This window comes from Jaculus jaculus, chromosome 1 (assembly GCF_020740685.1).
Source record: "Jaculus jaculus isolate mJacJac1 chromosome 1, mJacJac1.mat.Y.cur, whole genome shotgun sequence".
Lineage (NCBI taxonomy): Eukaryota > Metazoa > Chordata > Mammalia > Rodentia > Dipodidae > Jaculus > Jaculus jaculus.
Genome location: NC_059102.1, coordinates 280,341,162 through 280,364,445, shown reverse-complemented (window position 1 = coordinate 280,364,445; position 23,284 = coordinate 280,341,162). Strand labels below are relative to the sequence as shown.

Sequence of the window (23,284 nt, the reverse complement as noted above, 5' to 3'; positions counted from 1 at the left end):
TTTCCCACCAGTATTATTCAAGGCTTTGTTTTCTGCAGTTTCCTCTAACTCTGAAGGAAAGAAGCAATGTTTCTGAACTGAGCTTATTCCTGTGACCTAGAACCTTCTCACTTGGCCTAGTTTTTAAATGAGCTTTTTTATCTATATAATTTTCCATATGGATTTTTGTAGAGTTTTTACTAGTGCTATAGAATACTGGAATATTAAGCGTCCCAGAGATATCACATCTTGCCTATCCCCCCATCTCACAGATGAAAAAAGTGAATAAAGAAGTGGTCCTAACTAGAGACAAGGGCAAGAGGTGAAACTGACTCCATATTGTCTCCCTGTACTAAAAAACAACCAAACTAACCATATCGTAAAGATTCTTTAGTTATATTATTTTTTTTTCATTCAAGCCTTTGTTTATATTGTTTTTAGTTTTTTTCAAGTTAAGATCTTGCTCTGTCTAGTCCAGGCTAACCTAGATTTAGTCTCAGGATGGCCTCGAACTCAGGGATCCTCAGCCTCCCAAGTGCTGGGATTAAGGGTGTGGATCACCATGCTGGGCTCATCCAAGCCTTTAATGAGATTAAAGTGCTAAACTTCTGGCTCAGCTGTAGAGGACTTTGGTAATGCTGGCATCTTCTAACGAAATAAGGCCTAGTTCGTTCTATCGTACTGCATAGCCACCTGTACTTGATCTTGATCCTGGGATAGAACAAGTCTTCAGTTTTTCAGGGCAAACTTTGGAATTTAAGTTTTCTTTTATATGGAATAAGTACCATGTAAAACTCTTCTTATACAGCTAGCAAGTCAATTAATGTGATGATAATGTTTTCATTTTACATTTAGATGGCTACCATGATAGACTATTAATGTAGATGGAAGAAAGGTCAGATAACATTTTCCGTTCTTAACAGTTTCCCTATAATGCCAAGCCTTTCCTCTTTTAGATATAATCTATTTCTTATCCACTTGTACTAATGTCCAGAGGTTAAAACAATTTACCTGTCTGCTGTTATAAAATGTATTCTTATTTTCCCCACAAGTGGAAGTTCTTGAAAGTTAATTGGAGTTATATACCTGGCAGACTTCAAGCTCATCAATACACAGTAATTTGCATGATTGTCTTAATATCTGGTCATATTACTCCACACCTCTTTTTTTTGTATATCTGTTAAATGAAGTCACAGCATTCTTGAGGCAACAATTATTATAGAGGCCACTGTCATAGAGTTTAAAAAATGCTTTTAGGTAATATATCTTCATTAAGTCAAAAGTTGAAAATGTAATACTGTGTTTAAATACATTGTAAATGTTGCTAAGTGCTTCAACTTTGAGGTCTCTGGTGGGTAGCAAGTAGTAAGGACTAGCAGCCTGGCTGTGTTTGGTAGGGCTCAGTGTCAGTCAGTGTCAGAGCTGGGTCCAGAGCAGAAGCAGAGGCAGTGGAAGCTCCCTTCTAGGCCTCTGTTTAGCAGTAATTATGAATTTGCCCAACTGCCCATTGTAGGGCCACCCTCACTCTTCAATCCTCACTCCTGCAGTGTGTCAGTCAGGGTTGTGAGTGGCATACTTGGCTTCATATTGTAACATACTATCAATATGTTTGTAATATTTGTATTGAAAGAAAATAGGAATATATGGTATAAGGTTGTTAATTCTTTAGGAAGGTGAATCTAAGTTGCAAATAACAGTACAAAGTCTTGAGTTTTTCTGATGATCTCCAGCAACTCACTTACAGAGGTTTCTTAATGTTCAGATTGTGTCCATTTTAAAGTGAGTGTAGTGGGATTCCTCATCATCCTTCTCCTCCTCTGCCTTTACTCACAGGTCCTCACTGGTGAGAACAGCCTGTGTTACAGTTGGTGTTGTGCTGGGGCTAATCTCTATAAAATGCTAGCATTTGTTCTTCTTTGTCCCTATCATCAATCTTTCACACTCAGATCAAACCCCTAATGTATCAGCAGGTTTCCCAGAGCTCCTGGTTAAAATTACCTTTGCTTTTGGTAAACTCTGAACCTTGAAGCCTTAGTGTTTTCAGCTGCCCCCTGTGGATTCCGCGAAGCCTCTCCCTGCACATTCCTCACTGCCAGTCACTTGTGTTCTGTCCTGAGACCAGAAGCCTATGCAGTGTTCGCTCATTATTCCAGCAGTGCCCCTCACCCTTCCTTGAGTGGAAGGAGTGTGGAAATCTTGCCAATAATTGCTACTGCTTATGCAAACTATGAGAAAGTGGTTAGACCTCCCAAAGCTGTGTGGCTGGTATTTATTTTCCACAATAACAATGCTTTAAGTCTATCCATTCTTAAATTTCCCTTGCTTTACTGACACTTAGTGACAAATTTGTCTTCAAGGTAAATGCTGTAATTAAATAATTACCTAAAATTTGTTTCCTTGATTTATTTTCAGAGTTGTTGAGATTTTATTTACATTTTGTATCATTATCATGGCATAGTATTATTGTCCCTCCTTTCCTGTCATAAGTACTTCCTTTTCATTCGTTCTGACCAGGGTCATGCACTGTTGGTAAAAGTGGATTCCATTATAGGTGAGATTTCTTGTATATACTTTTAGTTCCCACACATGCTTTAGATGGCACATTTTATTTTGGTTGTCTTTGAATGAAGATTCCTGTTCATTATTAGGAAATATCTCAAAATTTACAGGAAGCACCTGAGGAGTTCTTTCTTGAAAATTCATAGAAAAAAAAAAGAAAGAAAAATGTATTTTTCTCCATGTGTAGCAGAATATTTTTAGTAGTTATTGCTGGTGCTAACTGAGATTGCTAAATATTGTTTGCAAACCTTGATTTTCTGTTTAATAAATGGCATTGGGCTAATGGTGAAATAAAAGGAAACTTGAAATTAAATATATTCACTTTTGAAGCCACTAAAATGTTTTTGTACTTCAGAATATATGCTTTTGTTTACTTAAAAATGTTAGGAATTTGAAAAGTGGCCACAAAAGGAGAAAAAACGTAATTTGTACTTTTAAACAAACAAAACCAAAATTATGTAAAGTCCCTTATTTGTCAAAGGTGTCCATGGTGGCAGGAACTAAGACACTATTCCAGAGTGCTAGTGCCCCTCCACTTACTTTCTCACATGACCCTTGCTGTACCAGTGACCCCCATATTCCTTCTAACGTGTACGAGAGCAAGTGCGAACAGCTACCTTATGAACTATGTTCTCGGGATGCTTCTGTTTAAAGTGCTTATATGCACTCTTCTAAATTGGCATGTAATACTTTTGTTTTAGAATAAATTATTAGCAGGCTTAATTATTTGAGATACAAAAGTCATATTTAAAATGTCTTTGTGAGTCATTTTCATAGGTTTTTCTTGTTAAAATTCCTTTCATGTTTCCCTTTAGTTATGCTCCTTAAATTCTCCCTGATCAAAAGAGTATATTATTAGAGCTTAAACCACTATGTACTTTTTATTAGGAGTAAGGAAGAAATTTAAAAGTTTTCAGTATTCTCAAAAATAATTCTGTGATCCTAATGACATTTCTAATATAAAATTTTGTGTTTAACTTTTCACCATAGCTACATCTTCATTCTTATACCCATCTTGTTTTATTTTGCCCCCCCCCCCACCAGTGGGTACACCTTATTACATGTCTCCTGAGAGAATACATGAAAATGGATACAACTTCAAGTCTGACATCTGGTCTCTTGGCTGTCTACTGTATGAGGTAGGCAGTGTTGATAAATTCCATGTACTGATGAATTTTCTCTTACTTTGTTTCTCTTGTCTTTAAGGCTTACACCTCTTTTTCTGGATGATGTATTAGAGTTAGCTTTTAAATTGTGATGGATTGATTTATTGGAATAATGGCCTTTGTATAATGCTTCCACATACTTATTTCCTAAAATGTTTTCAAATTGTATTTTCTAATGAGGATTTTACTTTGTGAATATTAACTTTCATGTTACTATAATGCTTTACTGCCTCTTTTTTACAACATATTTGATCACTTGTGAAAAAGTGCATTGTAGGCAAATAGATAAATCCATTTAAAATATGAAGGCATAGTAAATGCCAGTATTCTGTTTCTCATTTACACTTTAACTCAGCTTAAAGATAACCATGCACATAGACACTTCTTCTGGGTTACCATTTAGATAGCTTGAGTAACAATTTGTATTGACAAAGTTCCAGGAAAATGATGTTTATCACAGAAAGTTAGAGTTATACAGGTAAGCACTCTAGAAATATTGCTTGTAGTACTTTGTATGTATAAAAAACATATTGCTAATATAGTGTGTACTATTTTGTAAACAGTCATATAAAAGAGTAGCTCAAGGGACTTATATAATTTTTAGTTGAATGAAAGGAAAATACAGACTTTTGAGTCAAAGATGTTGACATCTAAGTAAGTTTTAGTGAAGTGAGGAGATGGAAGTCAGAGTACTTTTCATGTCCTAGCAGGAAGTTTAAAGTGGGTATATAAAAAGCAGTATATTTCTTCTTCCCTTGTCCTGGCCTGAATGAATGTGTGATAAATGCCTATTTTAATTATACCACCAATCCTTGGAAGTGGAGTATCAAGACATGCTTTTTAAAATGTGCATTGTGACTTTTTGTTATTGTACTGTGTATACATTCTAATTTCCATTAATTTAGGGGGCCTGAAAATATATATTGTGTTCTTTCTAGTAATAACTTCCCAAAAGTAAAGGATTTAAAAAATATACTCGAGTAAACCCATCTCAGTTTTTATTATAAAGCATGATTTGGTAATTTATCAAAATATATGCTTAGGTATAAGATAACAAAAGGTTTGTGCTCAATATTATATTTTGCTAGTAATAAGGTATATCATTGAGAGAAATTGGCTTGACTCTTACTATTTAAGATTTAATTACTTTGTATATTTAAAGTGTTTTATTTGTGTTGGTAATTTAGAGTCCTTCAGGCAACAGTCTGATATTACCAAAGAAACAGTTCTTTAAATACATAAAAGTAAACAACAAATTAGTTTCTAATAATGAGATGAAATTTAGTAATGAAAAATAAAGTTCATTTGAGGTGGTTTGGGGGTAACTTTGCATAAATCTTTCAGGTCTATGAAACTTTCAAAATTGAAATAACTCTTCACATTTTAAATTTGCCTCTGAGAGGGAAGGTCCCTTTTTTCTGTGTGCCTCAAATGATAAGCAAGATGAAACTTATTTGTAGGGACCTTTATACATTCATGAGCTGTAAGCATTGGGGTGCTTTCTAGGTACAGCATTTGCCATGCTGACACATTTTCATCTCAGTGCATTTCTCAGTTCTTCTATTCAGGAAGGAGAGTATATCTCATGGTTTAACTTCCCCACCTATGCTGTATCTCTTTAGTTATTTTTAAATGAAATGTGAATAGAAATACCCAACAGTTTATCTTTAAAAATTGGTCCTAATATCACATATATCTTTTGTACTATAGCCCACTAGACATTACTATTAACAATGAAAGAGTAGGAAGCCTTTTTTGAAAACGTATTTTAAACTCAGAAAATTAGACTTTCAAATGTTCCTGAAACCTTTGAAGAAGAAGAAAAAAAAAAAAAACCTAGCAGTACAGTTTTAATTGATATGCAACAAAGTAGACTTTACTAATTAAAATCAAGATGCTGTGCTTTGGCTACATGGACCTTTACATGGAAAAGTAGGTTTTACACATTTCCTTTATTGTTCAGCGCAGCAATTGCATCCTTACAGGGTTGTAGGTTGGTGGCTTACAGTTCAAAAAAAAAAGAGAGCTGCCACCAGCCCTGAAGACAGACAGTGGGCTTTCGTCCCTCCGACACCCCCAGAATACTAATCAGGAAAGTCAGACCCTGGAGGTCAGGGAGCAAGTCAATCATTCTCGCGATCGTCTCAGTGTGGAGGATCAAATTAGCCTGAAAAATTCAGCTGCTGGGAGGAGAGGGCGAGCAGCTGTCAGGGGCAGCATCGAGATGCACTAATGAACCAGATGAATAGTGCAAAAGCTTGAAAATAAAAACAGGACAGTTGACATTTTTCATCTGTCAAAGCAGGGGATGCATGAAAATATACTATTCCTGTTTAACTCCTTAGGGGACGTTCAGATTTTATTTAACACTCTGCAGTATTGAAACAAAAGTACTCTAATGAACTCCTAGTATATGATAGTGAATGTAAGTATGTTTACTTAAGGTCTTACAAGTATGGAGGAACTATAGTTTATATACTCATTGTTTTTTAAGGTGACATTTTAAACGTTATTTTATCATGAAATGTCCTTGCATTTTAAATAAAAACTATGCATATTCTGGTAGCCCTCCTTTAGAAATTCCTCTCACATAGTGTTTTCTACGTTTAGGATATTCAAGTTTTGTTTTTTTTTTTTTCACCATATGGAACAACTATTCCAAGGTTCTTCTGTGTAGATGTATGTAGGTTTGAAATACAATCCAGGCTAGGTGGAAATCTGAAAAGCTGCTTCATAGTTCTGCCCCTCCCGCAGAGGCTGGGAAGGAGTTAAAGCCTGTGTGGTGCACAGAAGACAGATGAGAGCCATTTTCAGCTTGTCCTGTCCCCACTGACGCTCACTGAGTAGCACAGCATGGACCAGCGTGTTTCACACACACTCTGCCTGTCTGGGGAATGTACACATTGTCCTTCCAAAATCAAACTTATTAGCACATGTAGAAAAGGGTGACTGACTTTGGGGCAGCCTCACACTCTATGTTGGATTCTTGCAGCTGTGGTTCAAAGACTTGGGAGGTTTTGAATAGGATGCGAACATTTTAACGTGAATTTTAGTTTGTAACCTTGCTTACAGCAGTAGTTCCTTGCACTTTTAATTGTCAAGTTAGAACCTTGTCTTAAAATAAATTTAAATTTTGTAATGTCTTCTCTAAAGAGTCTCCTGAGTCATGTTTTTCTTTTTCTTTTTTTCTTTTTTTTTTTTTTGCATAAAACTTATTCAGATGCCTTGGCTTCCACCTATCATTTGCAGATGTTTGGAACATAGCATTTTTTGAGACATTGTCAAAAGAAAATTGCAATTGGTAATAAACTATTTGGAGATCAGTTACAAGATTCAAAATAAGACTTTGTCTCAAAAACATAGTCTTGAAGAATTATATTTTGTAAGAAAAGGCTGCACTGTCTCCCCTAAACTACTTCTAGATTGTAATTCAGTTGTAGCTTCAATTTTATGTTATGTTTTGACCATCCCATGGTTAAGCTATTCCTTATGATATCTGTTGTGCCATGACATATGCTACCGATCTTATGGCATTATATATACAAGGAAGTCTTGTTATTATATATTGCTTCTTAATATTGTTTTACATTGTATATAAAGAAATAAGCTATTTCTCTATTAGGGAATTTGTAAAGCTGCAAAAAGCCCATGACTTGAAATAAAATTTTTGGAACTTAATAAATTTTAGAAAATGATATTGTAAAATCTAAATGTTCAGTTAATTGTAAAGTATTTATAATCCTTTTTTACCCCAGTGTTATAGATGAAGTACAGACAGATTATACCTTTAAAGTTACTGTGTAACTATATCAGCTTGATTTTTCAGATGGCTGCATTACAAAGTCCTTTCTATGGTGACAAGATGAATTTATACTCATTGTGTAAGAAGATAGAGCAGTGTGACTACCCACCTCTCCCTTCAGATCACTACTCAGAGGAAGTGAGTAATTCTCGGACTGCATGTTTGTCTCATGAATATGTTCTGTTAAGGAGTTTTACTTCAGAAATATAAGTAAATCATGTACTTGGCAGAAATAGCAGGTTTCATTGTTTTCATTCTTAGAAACTTGATGTTTAGGGAGTTAACTCTCCAATTGAGAATGTGGAACGGGACCTAACACAGTATGATCACAATATTAGGAGCTGACTTTACAACAGCAGACTGAACTTGGAAAGCCAGAGCTAATGTTCAGATCCAGCCTCTAGTTCATCTGCATGTCTGGGGACAGGACAACTCCTCATCCTTGCTTTCTCAGGCCACAAAACAATTGAAACCTACTTTAGCACAACTTCCTTCTCATCCATGTTTTCTAAAACTTAACTGTGTATCTCTTAGCCCTTTAGGCCTTCTTTAAACTACTTTCTCTGTCGATGGTACTTGTCTGTCACCTCTACTGCTATTATCTGCTTGTTTTAAGTGAGTGTTTTCATGTTGCCATTATAGACTTAAATGTATCTGGACAGGACTGATGATTTTCTAAGACCAGGGACTGAGTCCTGTCTCCCCTTACTGACCCATTGGAATGAGTTGCATTGGTGCGTATCCACATCCAGGTTTTCATGAACAGTGTATCTTCCGCTTAATCGTAGTACAATTATTGTAACAGTAGCTAAGGAGAAAGCATGTATGATAGAAATGTGTCAGGTTCTCTACGATTTCTCATAAAGCATTTCTGTCTTTTTTTTTTTTTTTAAACTTCCTATCTGGGACCTGTTCAGAGAAAGCTCAGTCTTTCAATAGGACATCTCACCTCATGAGCAACAGATTTTTTTGCCCCAGGAAACTAGAAAGTAGCAAAGGAAAAAATACAACACAATTATAATTTTCACGTACTAGGTGATCCTCTAATTGTTTCTATAGTGAAATGAGCAGCATCCAGTCTTAGTATATTGCAAGGAAAATTGGAGTGTATATAATTTGAGTAATAAATGTCTCTGAAGAATTTTTACTATATATAAAACATTTTTGTTCCTAGAATATTCAAGTATATTTTCTTCTAATAATTTTGATGCTGGTAATCAATGATGCCAATTTTTTTTCTTCATAGCATTTGTATTTAGATAATTAGAATATACTCTTAACAACAAGTGATAATTGAAAAATATTATCTTTATTTGATGTTAATGCTCTTATGTTAGCCATTTTTAATTATTATTTTGGGTATGGAATATAAATATGGCATTTCACAAAACCAACTTCAGAACTGTAGGCCTGCAAATACAGTAGGGTGTGAACAATAATGCAAAATGATAGCAAGAATGTCAGGGGCCTTTCTTTGTTGTGTCATTCATGCTGTCTTCTTTTTTCCATGAAGCACATGAATATTTCACATATCTGCATCCTCATCCCCTATTCTTCTTGACTAATTTTCAGACTGTCTGAATTTGCATTTCACATGGTAGCTGATTAGGAGATGCGAGTGCAGCAGGGAAGCCTCAGCAGGCGGTTACCATGGTGACCTTCAGCAGGATTTTAATGATGATACCACTAGTGGTTCGTTGAAGTAGGCCTGCCTGCAGGGCTACTTCACTGCAGCTAAGTGTGAAGTTGGAGATGCGGGTTCTCAGCCAAGGGGCAGATATCAAAGTCTGGCCCAGATAGAAGGTCTTCAAGTTGGGAAAAGAAAATAGATTCTACTTTTTATTTCACTCTCTACAGTTACCAGTTTTGAAAAGAGCTATAAAGCAAAACATGTTATGTGGTATATCTTCCAGAAAAAAAGACAGTGCAATTCCTCATATTGGTAACATCTGTAGTCATGCCCTGGTGAAATAAGAAGCTATAATATCTTATGTAAACATGGAAAATAATTTTCACTGAAGAAATGAATTTAAAAATATGCAATCTGTGTAACAATGTTACTTTAATCAGAACAGTTATGTGGAAGAGTTCTCAGAACCAGAGCTTTGAAATGCAGATGTGATAATATTTTCTCTCATTAAATAGGAACTAAATTTGTTTGTAAAATAATTATTCAGAATTTGTGGTAGCAATAAAATCCCAAACAGATTTAGTGCTACCATATGATATCTTAAGTACTTCTTTATGGGGTCGGCTCTTTAGTTATTTTACACATTCAAATTGGTATTTAATTTGTTAGAAACCAATGAAAACTGAGGTACAGACTTTTTCATTTAAATTAAACTTGTTGGGCTGGAGAGATGGCTTAGTGGTTAAGCACTTGCCAATGAAGCCTAAGGACCCTGGTTCGAGGCTCGATTCCCCAGGACCCATGTTAGCCAGATGCACAAGGGGGCACACACGTCTGGGGCTCGTTTGCAGTGGCTGGAGGCCCTGGCGTGCCTATTCTCTTTCTCTCTCTCTCTCTCTCTCTCTTTCTCTCTCTCTCTCTCTCTCTCTCTCTCTCTCTGCCTTTCAAATAAATAAATAACAACAACAACAACAACAAAAAACTAGTAACTCAAAGACCAGTTCATTGTCTGTTTTGTAGCAAAAGCAAATTAATCTGCCTAGTATGTTGAGGCCTATTATTTAGGTACTATTAACATTTTAAGGTTCCTGCTCAAAAAAGAAAAGCTCATAAGGATCATTTCCTAAGAATGCCAGCTATACTTACCAACTGTTCTCAGTAGATAGTACTTATAAAGAAACTTCAAGTTTTATTTCAAAATATAATCATTGCATTAAAAAAAAACTCAAGAGCTTAAAGCTGTCATTTTTTTAATGTCCTAAAACATAAGTACAGTTTAGCATTAAAGCCAATAATGAATAATGTGAAGCCATTGTGTGTGGGGGGGAAACCAGTGTGTACCAAATTTACTTTTGAATTCTGGTGTTACTATGCTATGCATATAATAATTAGGATTATAGATTTAAATATTTTAGCTATGCATGAAAGATTGGGAAATGTATCTTATGATTTTTGCATTGAACTGTTTTGTTATGGTCTGCATGTGTTCTGTATTCTTTACCTTCTCAATAACAAGCTCATCCATATATGAGTGGAGAATCAATGCACTTAAAAATCTTGTGTTGAGGGCTGGGGAGATGTCTTAGTGGTTAAGATGTATATCTGTGAAGCCTAAGGACCAGGGTTTGATTTTCCAGGTCCCATGGAAGCCTGATGTACATGGTAGCACATGCGTCTGGAGTTCATTTGCAGTGACTAGAGGCTCTGGAGTCTCCATTCTCACTCACTCTCTTCCTCTCTCTGTCCCTCATAAATAAGTAAATAAATAAAAATAAAATCATCAAAAAAAAAAAAAGTCTTACGTTTACAACAGATACCTTCCCCTAGATAGCTTAGTGTCTTGCAGGTGATTGTAAAGCAAATACCTGTTCAACATTTGCTATGTATAAAGAATTATAAGTCAAAAGGCTGCTCATAACCTGACCCAGGCTCATCTGTCAAGATTTATGGATCTGGAGAGATGACTCAACAGTTAAAGGCACTTCTTACAAAGCTGGATTTCATTCCCCAGTACTCACATAGGACAAGGTACAAAAAGTGGTGCATGCCTCTGCAGTTGATATGCAGTGGCTAGAGGCCCTGGCACGCCCATTCTCTCTCTCTCTGTTACTCTCAAAAAAATAAATATTTTAAAAAGTAGTTAAATAAAAAATGCTAAATAAATAAGATCTTGCATAACAATCAGCTCAAATCTACTGTTAAAGTAGTGTATTAAAATATACTACTCTTTATTAAAAACATTTTAGAAAGAATATTTTATCTATTTATTTGCAAACAGAGAGAGAGAGAGAGAAGAGAATGGGTGCTCCAGGGTCTCCAGCCACTGCCAATGAACTCCAGATGTGTGCACCACTTTGTGCACCTGGCTTTACACGAATATTGGGTTTATTAAAAAAAGATTTTAATCTTTTCCCCAAAATGGCTCTCTCCCTGTCCCTGCACACACAGAGAGAGAGAATGGGCATGCCAGGGCCTCCAGCCACTGCAAACGAACTCCAGATGTGTGCGCCCCCTTATGCATCTGGCTAAAGTGGGTCCTGGGGAATCGAGCCTCGAACCGGGGTCCTTAGGCCTCACAGGCAAGCGCTTAACTGCTAAACCATCTCACCAGCCCATAATTAGCTACTTTTTGACAGTACTAAGGATTGAACCAATGTCCTTGTGCATTAAAAACTCGCTAGTTAGTGCTATTGCTTTTTACAACTAAAATAATGTAATTTGGTAATAAGAATTATTAACTCATTGAATTCATATTAGTTCATTGTGTTTTACATTAAATGCCCATTCATTTTCTGATCTTAAGTCTTTAGGTTAAGTATAGAAAAGTATTTTTTAAAAAAAAAATTAATTGGGACTGTGTCTCCTATGTCTCCTCTTCAGAAATTATCCTTTAAAATATCTATCTGAAAAAATCATATCCAACCAAAGAATTAATGAGAACGGAGTGAAATGATTGAAGTCAGCTTTTTATTGCTGCCAGAAAACACTTGACCAAGAGCAGCTTATGGGAAAAAGGGTTTTAATTTGGCTTGCAGACTCAAGGGGAAATACCATGATGGCAGGGAAAAACAATGGCATGAGCAGAGAGTGGACATCACCTCCTGGCCAACACCAGGTGGACAATAGCAACAGGAGAGTGTGCCAAACACTGGCATGGTTAAACTGGCTATAATACCCATAAGCCCACCCCCAACAATACACTGCCTCCAGGAGGTGTTAATTCCCAAATCTCCACCAGCTGGGAGTTTAGCATTCAGAACACCTGAGTCTATGGGGGACACTTGAATCAAACCAATGCAATGATCTATCAGAAACTCTTGGAGATTGTCTCCCTAGTAGTACTGTGCCCTTCATCCTGGCCTCTTATTTTGCTTTATGGCAAGTTATAGAAATAAAAGACAAAAGAACAAAGTTTTTGTCTGTTTTATTTTATTCTGGCCATCCATGGGATAGTAGTGTAGCAGTCATGGACCTCGCTGGCATGCATCAGAGCTGGCAGTATCATCTTTGTTCTCAGAACAAAAATAGCCTTAATTTTTCACAGTATTTAAAAAAGAGGGGTAAAGTGTAGTTTTTTTTTTTTTCTATTGTTGATTAGGCATTTCTAGGTTAATGGAGAGAATATGTTTTATGTTTCTTTGATAATGCTATTGGGTTTTTTTCAACTTTTGAAAGCACCATTTTCTTTAATCCATGTGATGACCTTTTGGTTAAAGAAAGAATGGCAGGAGGGTAGGAGGATACTTCTGTCACAGTGGTTGCCATGAAAGCTTGAGACCTAAGTTTGATCCCCAGATCCCATGTAAAAATGCCAGGTGTGCTGGGGTCCACGTGTAATACCAGCTGTGGGGAGGTGGAGACAGGAGGTTGTCTGGGGCTTTCTGGCCAGCCAGTCTGGCCTATGTGGCAATCTACAGGCCAACCTTGTCTCGAATAAAATAAAGGGATAGACGGCAGCGCCTGAAGTTGTCCTTTGTCCTCTACGTACATGTGGAAAAATCAAGGCGGTGGCTTTATTCCCATTTTACAAGGGAGCTAGTGGAGATCTCAAGTGTTGAGAGCCTCAGTCTCCCTCCTTGTGCTACAGGAGCTCACAGCCTCAGTGCTCAGGTGGTCATCACCAGCACCTCCTGAATTCCACTGACTTCTCAATTCTTAACCCCTTCATTTAGCACATTGTCTGGGATCCAGAGAGGTGACTACTTAGAAAGCAGATGTGTACCCACAGTGATGACTCATGGAAAGCAGGGGTCTGTGCCACCCTGAAGGGAAGGAGTGAGTAAACTGGAAGGCAGGAATTATCTCTGCATACTGCATGCATCAGATGTGTTGATTGCTAATATGCTGACCAAAAGTTACTAGAGTTTGTTATAATTTTACTTATATTGATTTTCTACATGTTAATTAAGGGAAGAATTATATCTAAGGAAATCTTTTAACAACATAACAAATGTTAACCTGACGATGTTTTAAATTCAGAATATGTTAAAACAAGATTTTAAAGAAAGTGGAGTTGGTGGCCAAAAATATGACTTTTTAATTTTTTTCCTCATTAGAGAACTTTATGTTAATAAAATAATATTTTAAAAATATTTTTATTTATTTGCAAGCAGAGAGGGAGAGTAAGAAAATAAGAAAGAAAGAAAAGAAAAGAAAAGAAAAGAAAAGAAAAGAAAAGAAAAGAAAAGAAAAGAAAAGACAATAGATGCACCAGGGCCTCTGGCCACTGCAAACAAACTGCAGATATATGAGCCACTTTGTGCATCTGGCTTTATGTAGGTACATGGTAATCGAACCTGGCTTATTAGGTTTGACAGGAAACACCTTAACCATTGAGCCATCTCTCCAGCCCAATAATTACATTTTTATAAAAAAAGATGAAAGCCTCCAATAAAGATTATTTTTTCCATTTCAAGTTAGCATAAGTTTATAGAACTTTTGTCATAAATAACTAAATGAGTCTAAACATTTTTTATCTTATAGTTGGTAGCCTCTCATATCAGACTTCTATAAATTCTATAGAATTGTTACTGAAAATAAATCAGCATTCCTTAAATCTTTTGGAAAAGTTGCTCTACTATATATCATCCCAAGTATACCTGAATGAATGATACTATGTGGCACAAATGCTATTTTAAGGTATAGGTATATTCATTCAAATGTTTCTACAGTCCTTTTGTAGTCAAATGCCAAGTGAGAAAAGAATATGAACTATTTTTTAAGATTTATTTTTATTTATTTATTTATCAGAGACACGGGGGTCGGGGAGAGAAAGAGAGAAAGGGAATGAACAGGCGCACCAGGCCTCTAGCCATTGTAAATGAGCTCCAGATGCATGTACCACCATGTGCATCTGGCTTACCTGGAAACTGGAGAATTGAACCTGAGTCCTTAGGCTTCACAGGCAGGTGCCTTAACCACTAAGCCATCTCTCCAGCCCAATATGAACTATTTTAATATACAATGCTGCTATACAGTTGTACTATTATTTCTTAAAATTGGTATCCAGTGTTATTATAAAAGCTATTATTAGCATTTTATTTTTTCCCAAAGATTATTTTAGTAAGTTTGATTTTTCTCATCACTTATAATATCAATTGCCTACCTAACTAAAAGTTGCTTTGTAAGTTTAGCTCTTTCAACTTTAAATGATCCATTTTTACTTAAAAATACATTTAAGGGCTGGAGAGGTGGCTTAACGGTTAAGGCATTTGTCTGCAAAGCCAAAGGACCCTCGGTTCAATTCCCCAGGACCCATGTAAGCCAGATGCACATGGGGGCACATGCATCTGGAGTTTTGAGGTGGCTGGAGGCCCTGTAGTGCCCATTCTCTCTCTGCCTCTCTTTCCCCCCTCAAATAAATGAATAAAAATAAAGTTAAAAAAATACATTTAAGCAGACTCTTTGTTCACATATGCTTCACAAGTAACACTGGAGGTATTCTGCATCTTAAGAGACTTGAATCTAAACATTGCCCTGTATTCCACATATACTGTGGGATCCTAGGAAACCATATAACTTTCTGTAAGACTTGCCATTCTTAAAAGAAATTAAATGACCTTCACTTGTGAAATAGAGACATCACATTATCTTATATGCGTGACATTACACTACCCTATATGTATGTGAGATAACCTGCTTTTTTTCTCCCTGTACCCAAGTCAGTCACTAGTGACACTTTGGTGTCCAAATTGGATATGCCTAATCTTTTAATGTGAATATATAAAGCTCCAAAATACAGTGTCCTTTAATGTTATTAGGCCCACTTTGGGGTGCTAAAATGTGTGCTTGGGTGACGGAAATTGGGTATATCTGGGAGGATGGTGTAACATAATTGATCTCAGAGGGATTAAGATGAGGGTGATAAAGAAACAGTAGCAATAGCATTAGTCTTTATTATTCTATTGAGAATTGTGGTAGTGACCTAAAGCCATAATATACAAAGAGCCCTGTTGTTATTACCTGTATGTGACTAAAGTGGAACTGTAATTGGAATATCACCCTGACAACAATGACTCTTACCACTATTTTTAATATTTCAGCTTTTAAGCCATGTGCTTTGATATCTCTTCGGAAATATGTAGATCAAGATATATTAACATTTTATCTTCCTTATTGCAAACAACAATTTTATAATCCTTTAGAAATGTATTGAATCTATTTAATTCCGCTAGTTTGTGTGTTGTTTTTAAATATCTCAGAAGCATGCAAATTTAGCAGTGTCCTGTGACAAAATGTTTGGCCTTTTGTGACAGTTATATTCAAAGCAACCAAGTACAGTATGTGAAGAGCATTCCAAGTAAATTTTCTAAGATGCTTTTTCATTTGTGCTTTTATTAATGCTATGATATCTACTGATAATATATTAGTCTTTATAATTTAATACATAAACATGGAAAGCTATTTACCTCAATTCAGGTTTAGACTTTTTTTCATTACAGTCTTTAAAAAAATTAAAATATTTATTTATTTATTTGAGAGAGATAGAAAGAAAGGGTGCATGTGACAAGGCCTCTTGCCACTGTACACAAACTCCAGATTTATGTATCACTTTGTGGATCTGTTTTTTTGTGGGTACAGAGGAATCAAACCCAGAACATCAGGCTTTGCAACCTACTGCCTTTAACCACTGAGCAATATCTCCTGTCCATAGTTACATGTTGTGCGATTTTATGACTTTTCTGATAATTTAATTGGATAAAGTAAATTTTGATCTTCCCTCTCAAGTTATTAGTCATAATGTATCTGCTTTTTAATTATTTATTTATTTTATTAGTTTTCTATTCTGCAAGTACAGGCAGTTTGGTACCATTATTAGGCTCATCCATGACCTACCCCCTCCCCATTGGCCCCTCCTTATTGAGGTATATGGGTCGTGCATTGTGGAGTTAGACCACAGTTATTGGTATGATAAATGTCTCTGTATATCATGATACAACATGTGGCTCTGACATTCTTTCCACCCCCTCTTCTGGAAAATTTCCCTGAGCCATGTTGGGTTCATTTTTGGTCTGCTTCAGTGATTAGGTGTTGGGGGCCTCTGGGGCTCTGGCTCTCTGATTTGGTAGGAGGTGATTTTTCTCTGTGTTGGTCTCCTTCCCCCTTGTGCTGGTATCTGGTTCATCAGGAAAATAGCACCCTTACTTGTTTCACAAATTTTCCTTAGGTTCAGCCGGGGCCCTTTTGAGGTATGATGGGGTGGCTGTCTCTTTAGGATCTGCATCTATCTGAAAAAGAGAAGCAGACTCTCCAACGGAGAGTAAGTTAGCACCAGGACAAATGAGATAGCCCTTACTTTTCTATAGAGAGTTTAATAGGTATAGGCCCTCTTGTAGCCCATGATTGATGGTAGCTTGATATTGGAGAGTGGTCTTATGTTTGGATATGGTTCTGAATTGTTTCCCAGCTCCAGCTATGGGTCTGGTACCAAGTGGATCAAGTTTCAGTTTCCTGCATGTGGTTATCCAGTTTGTCCAGCACCATTTGTTGAAGATGCTGTCTTTTTTCCAGCTTATATTGTTCAGGCCTTTGTCGAATATCAAGTAGCTGTAGTTGCTTGACCCAAAGTCCGGGTCCTCAAGTCTATTCCATTGGTCTATACTCCTGTTTTTATGCCAGTACCATGCTGTTTTTATTACTGTGGCTTTGTAATATAGCTTTAGATCAGGTATGGTGATGCCACCAGAGGTATTTCTTTTGCTGAGTATATGTTTGAATATGCGAGGCCTTCTGCCTTTCCATATGAAATTTGAGATCATTTTTTATTTCTCTGAGTAGAACATTGTAGGGATTTTAATTGGAAGTGCATTAAATCTATATATTTTCTTTGGTAGGATTGTCATCTTCACAATGTTAATTCTGCCTATCCAGGAGCACGGGAGGTCTTTCCATTTTCTCAAGTCCTCCTCAAGTTCTTTTTTGAGTGTTTTTATGTTTTTGTTGTATAGATCTTTCACTTCTTTGGTTAACGTTATTCCATTTAAAAATAAATAAATAACAGACAATTGCCTAACATTCTTTTTTTAAAAATTTTTTATTTATTTATTTGAGAGCGACAGACACAGAGAGAGAGACAGATAGAGGGAGAGAGAGAGAATGGGCACACCAGGGCTTCCAGCCTCTGTAAACGAACTCCAGATGCGTGCGCCCCTTGTGCATCTGGCTAACATGGGACTTGGGGAACCGAGCCTCGAACCGGGGTGCTTAGGCTTCACAGGCAAGCACTTAACTGCTAAGCCATCTCTCCAGCCCGCCTAACATTCTTACATAAAGGAATAGGTAAAATTATTTACTTCATTATATGAACATACTTTGCTTGAACATGGTTAATAGTATGGTACTTAGTCATTGCGAAGTTTTGGATTGATACTAAAATATTTTATCCCAGAGGCAGGAATATAAGCAATAATAGCATCTAAAAATGACAGTATAATTTTACTTACACCGAAAGAAAAATACATAAGGTGTGCATGTATTTAAATTTTATTTCGTGTTTAATAAATGAGTATTCATGTATCCACATGAATTTTCACTTTCCCAATTTATTAAAATTAGACATAAAGCAGTTTGTGGTTTTTCATACAATAAAATATTTTGTTGAGATTTTCTCCCCTTCCTATACAAAAAGTCCACTGCAATTTATTTTTTCTAGAATTGCAGTTCTTTATAAAGATTTTTTTTTTTTTCCAGATATGGGGAGATATCTCAGTGGTTAAAAGTGCTTGCTTACAAAGCCTGGCAATCTGAGTTCAGTTTCCTAGAACCCAGATAAAACCAGATACACAAAGTGGTACATACATCTGGAATTTATTTGTAGAAGCAAATAGTCTTGATATACTCATTTTGACATTCATTCATTCTCTCTGTGGGTCTCCTTTTCTCTCTCTCTCTTTCTCTCTCTCTCTGCTTGCAAATAATACTGGGCAACCAGTAATTATATTTCAACTATATCAAATTGAGAATTTGGCATATATAAATCTTTACCTATGCAATTTAGAATTATACCGGAAACTTTGTGAGCTCATTTGAAAAAATGATTTATTTTAAAAAGTTTTGAGACAATAAAAAGTAAGAAAACATGGCTTATTGAATATTCAAAAAGACAGACAGATGCCACGGATGGAAGGGAATGTCTACACTCACCCTCTTGGCTGACATACATGCCAAATTGTTTCTGCTAAGACAGTGCTTTCTCTATTCAGTGATAGCATCACTCTCCATCATGTGATCCATGTATAGTATACGAGACACTGTCTTTGCAGCAGCTTTGATACAGTTCCCTAAGTGCTCCTTGAGAAAATCTAAAAGTAAGCATGAGAACAGTTTGGGAAATAATTTGACAGCAGGGTGAAGTAGTGTTCTCTGAAATGCTGTCTCTGGTAATTAAACTGAATAGAGGACAGAATTGATAGATTACCCAAAGATGTAAATAATAAGTTATATTAGCAAAAGACTTAATGGACCACCATGTGATATGTTATGCAAGTTTATGTACTTTTTGTCAGAGAGCGGGGTCCTATTTTGATGATTTGATGATGGAATATCAGTAGCCAATTCAATTGGCACTTTAATGAAGTTTGAAGCATTCCATCCTTGTGCTCAGGGGATGTATGAATTTGCCAATGGAATCAACTATGAGAGCAGTTGCTTTCTCCATCTCCACTCTGGTGACAACCTGGTACTTGTATGATCTGATGGTAACTGAATCATCCCAATTGGAGCTCAGATGCTCCCCAACCCAACTGGCATGTAACCAGTTAAGTGTCATGGACCATCTTCATGCATGCACAGCTGTGTTGGAATGCCTGAGGAATTCTAAACAAAATGCAAAGTAAGCGACCAAGCTTTCCACAATGGACATGAGAAAAGGCTTGCACAAAATGTTAGGCTCTTAAGTTTTTCTGTAAAATGTGATTTTGTGAAAAATTATAGTGTTTTAAAGAAATCAGGAGTAAAAAATGTTAAATTTTAATTAAATAGTAGTCATGTAACTAAAACATATACCTACACTTAAGGCCACATTAACCCATGAATATTTAAGAGAACCATACATCACGAAATTATGTTTGCTATTAGTAATCAACTTTTTATTTTAGCCACCTCATTTATCTTCATAGTCAGGTCAAGGATTCTTAACCTATTTTCACTCAAACTCCTTCCACTCAGGAATTTTTATGTGGCCTAGGAAATATATATGCACATGCATATATGTATATAAATAAAACACTGATATCTAATAATGAAGGCATTTATATTAAAAACTCTTTGTAATATTTGCATTCCAGTGAAATGGATGTGCTTGTTTAGTTTTACATAAAGAAATCTTGGCTAAATATTTGATATTGCAAGCCATAGAGCATCTTCAACATTTTTCAGAGTTGATTGACATTTTGACTTTATCATTGTCAGCCTAAGAATGATGCTTCATATTTAATATAATACAAAATGACAAGACTATGTGTATGGCTATTTCAGAAATTGTTAGAAATCCTGACCTCATATAACTAAGCCAAAATTCACTTAGCAATTTGTTTCAATGAAACTTGTCAGTAACTAAAACCAACAGTTTTTACAATCAAACATTTAGACACAATACAATTGAAAGATATACTAATTTGGAACTTATATGGTAAGAACTGTTAAGTTTAGGTTTTCTGTAATCAAACAGTGAGTGATGCTTCTATGAGAACGTTAAACTGTAGCATGGTAAAACCACTGCAAGTCATAGCATACAGTTCCAGGCAGCATTCTCTGGTGTTGGGACATGATGGCATGTGCAGTGGAGAGTGCACATGTTGTATGCTGAACCAAATGCAGCGAGGTTGCTGGATGCAGCACAAAGTGCTACTGAAAATACTTCAGACACATTACTCAGTTGGTTTTGAATTAACTTTTGATCACTACATGTTCAGAAACCTTTTACTATTGACAAATATGTTTGCAACACCAACATTTAGTTATTCAGTTGTGTGATGCTATATGGGGTTCCTAACTCAGATTAAGAAGCTAGGATCCAGACATCATCACAAAACCTATTTAACATATCAGTTCAGTTATCTAGGTATGGACATCAAATTCAACTCAAAAGTTAGGATATTTCCGTCCAGATTTCAAAATGTAAATATATTAAATGTGACATCTTCAAAGCTCAATGTCCCTTTTCTTCTTCAAGGACAGTACCTGTGGGTTACCCTCTTCTGTTACTGGCCACATTCTTCTTTCACATACCTGTTAAACTGAGTAATATTTCTTCTTTGAAGTCTTAGAGTTACTGGAGTGTTTTGTGGAGTCCTTTTTTTTTTTTTTTTTCCTCTTTCTACCAAGAAACTATGTACTGGCACAGAACTTTAATGATCTCTGTGCCATGGTTTAAATACCAATTTCCTTTTGCTTGCAGAATGAGTTCCAAGTCTGCCTCTGTCTCTGATTTCTTTCTCTCCCTTCCCCAACTTATTCTTTTCTCATTGCTCTCTAACCATTCCAAAGTCATCTTCTTTGCTGAACAAATCTCTTTTTGCTGAATCTGTTACCCCTTCTTGGGCTCCTTTTCACCACCTTGATCTATTAAGATTGTATTCACAGTTTAGATCTCAGCTCTGAAGACACCTCCACAAAACCTCTCCTTTTCCTCTAAGCCAGAAGTTACCCATTAATTCTCTCATTCATCAACCAGCTTGTAAACACAAATATGTTGAAACACAATAGAGGCCAAACAGAAAATAATTTCTGTGCAGCAAGTAGGGTGTGAGGAAAGGCTTTAGAGAAGAGATAAGCACCATGAGATGAGAGGAAAGGCAAGAGGGCCAGCAGTTGTGAGAGACCCAACATAAACAGATGGAAGCAGGAAAAGTTCGATAAGTACTAAAGTACAAGAACTTGACTTGGGTTAGAGCGAAGACTAGCAGGAGAAGTTTAGGGTTCAATATGAGGTTAGAAAAGTAGTAGAAACCAACACTTAGAGGTCCATGTTTTTCTATGCTAAGATGGAGAGAGCAGTGGATAACCTGAAATTGTTACAGTAGAAATTCAGTCAGCTTTACTATTTAGGAAATGCTAAGGAGCTTGGAAGGAAGCTGTCAGTTGGAAGACAATTCAGTGCATTTCCAGGCTTTTCACTCGGCTGGAATGACGGGAGAGTGGAGTAGTCTGGATCAGTAGGACTTGGTGGCTGTTGTAGAAGGAACTGTGAGGTTTCTTGTATGAATTTCATATTTAGAGCTTGGGAAATTAGAGACATTATTTAGGACAGAAACTGGGTAAGTGAAGAAATAATATACTTATGAGTATACTTATGACAATTCATAACTTCATAATTCATAACTGCTGAAGGCAGTTAGAGATATGGTAAAGGAGCCACACAGATGTCTTAGCTAAATACATGCTTATATTTCTCAACATATATGTGTTACTTAAGCCAGGGAAATAAATGAGATTGAGAGGAAAAGGAACATTGGAACACATCAGAGAGATTGTCAGATCAAGACAGACCTAAAAGAAAACTAGGAAGGAAACATCAGGAAAAATGAAGGTCTACTATGTGATGTAAATGCAAGAGAGGATTAACTAAAATGAAAGGGCTTAGCAGCAATGTCAGTCTATTGAACATGATGAAAGAAGGGAACATGAGACATTGGAGAACAGGGGCTTGTGATTCCATATCTGATGAGGTAGAAGGCACTGTCCCTAGAAGGCAGAAACTAAAACAGAATGACAGTAAAGATGAAGGTCAAGTAATAAGCAGCTTTGTGTAGGATGGTACATCCAAGTAAAGGACAAATGTCACCTGGCTGTCCTTAGTGCATGAAGTGAGAAAATTAGGTTAAAAATGTTGTAGAACAAGAAAATGATTCTCTTTTCTGTAAAGCAACACATAATCTGTTTTTTTTTTCTTTTTTTTTGGTTTTTCGAGGTAGGGTCTTACTCCAGCCAACGCTGACCTGGAATTCACTATGGAGTCTCAGGGTGGCCTTGAACTCACGTCAATCCTCCTACCTCTGCCTCCCGAGTGCTGGGATTAAAGGCGTGCGCCACCACGCCCGGCATATAATCTGTTCTTCTATCTCATAAATACCTTGAGATACGTATCACCTTGCCTTGTATGATATAAATGTTTATTTCCTTAATGTCTTTTTTTCATTTTTATTTATTTATTTATTTGGGGGTGACAGAGAGAGAGAAAGAAGCAGAGAGATTGGGAGAGAGACAGAGAGAATGGGAGTGCCAGAGCTTCTAGCCACTGCAAACGAACTCCAGACACGTGCGCACCCTTGTGCATCTGGCTAACATGGGTCCTTGGGGAATCCAGCCTCGAACCAGGGTTCTTAGGCTTCACAGGCAAGCGCTTAACTGATAAGCCATATCTCCATCCCTTCCTCAATATCTTTTTGTTGTTGCTCTTTTACTGTCTTCCCTTACTAGATTGTAAACTGTATAAGGTCAGGTACTATGTCTGTTTCACTGATTGTTTTATCATTTCCACTTAATAAGGCAACTGGTACATAACAAGACTCTATTAAGAATTTGAGTGAATACATGAATGAATCAATGGGAAAGGGAAAGGAGGGTATGGACTGAAAGAAAGGATGGAAAGAGTTGGGTAATAAAGAGCTCAGTGAGTTACTCACTTTTCCTACTGGCCAGTCAGCCGTC

The 23,284-nt window shown here is 36.5% G+C and overlaps 1 protein-coding gene across 2 annotated transcripts in view; it reads left to right on the top strand.

The window, feature by feature from the left end:
• Positions 1 to 23,284, top strand: part of Nek7 (NIMA related kinase 7) — a 163,383-nt gene that overhangs the window by 134,193 nt on the left and 5,906 nt on the right. For both annotated transcript variants that reach the window (XM_045138193.1, XM_045138188.1), the window contains exons 8-9: positions 3,583 to 3,677; positions 7,531 to 7,644. In XM_045138193.1, the coding sequence (XP_044994128.1) occupies positions 3,583 to 3,677; positions 7,531 to 7,644 (209 nt within the window). The remainder of the gene's footprint in view (positions 1 to 3,582; positions 3,678 to 7,530; positions 7,645 to 23,284) is intronic.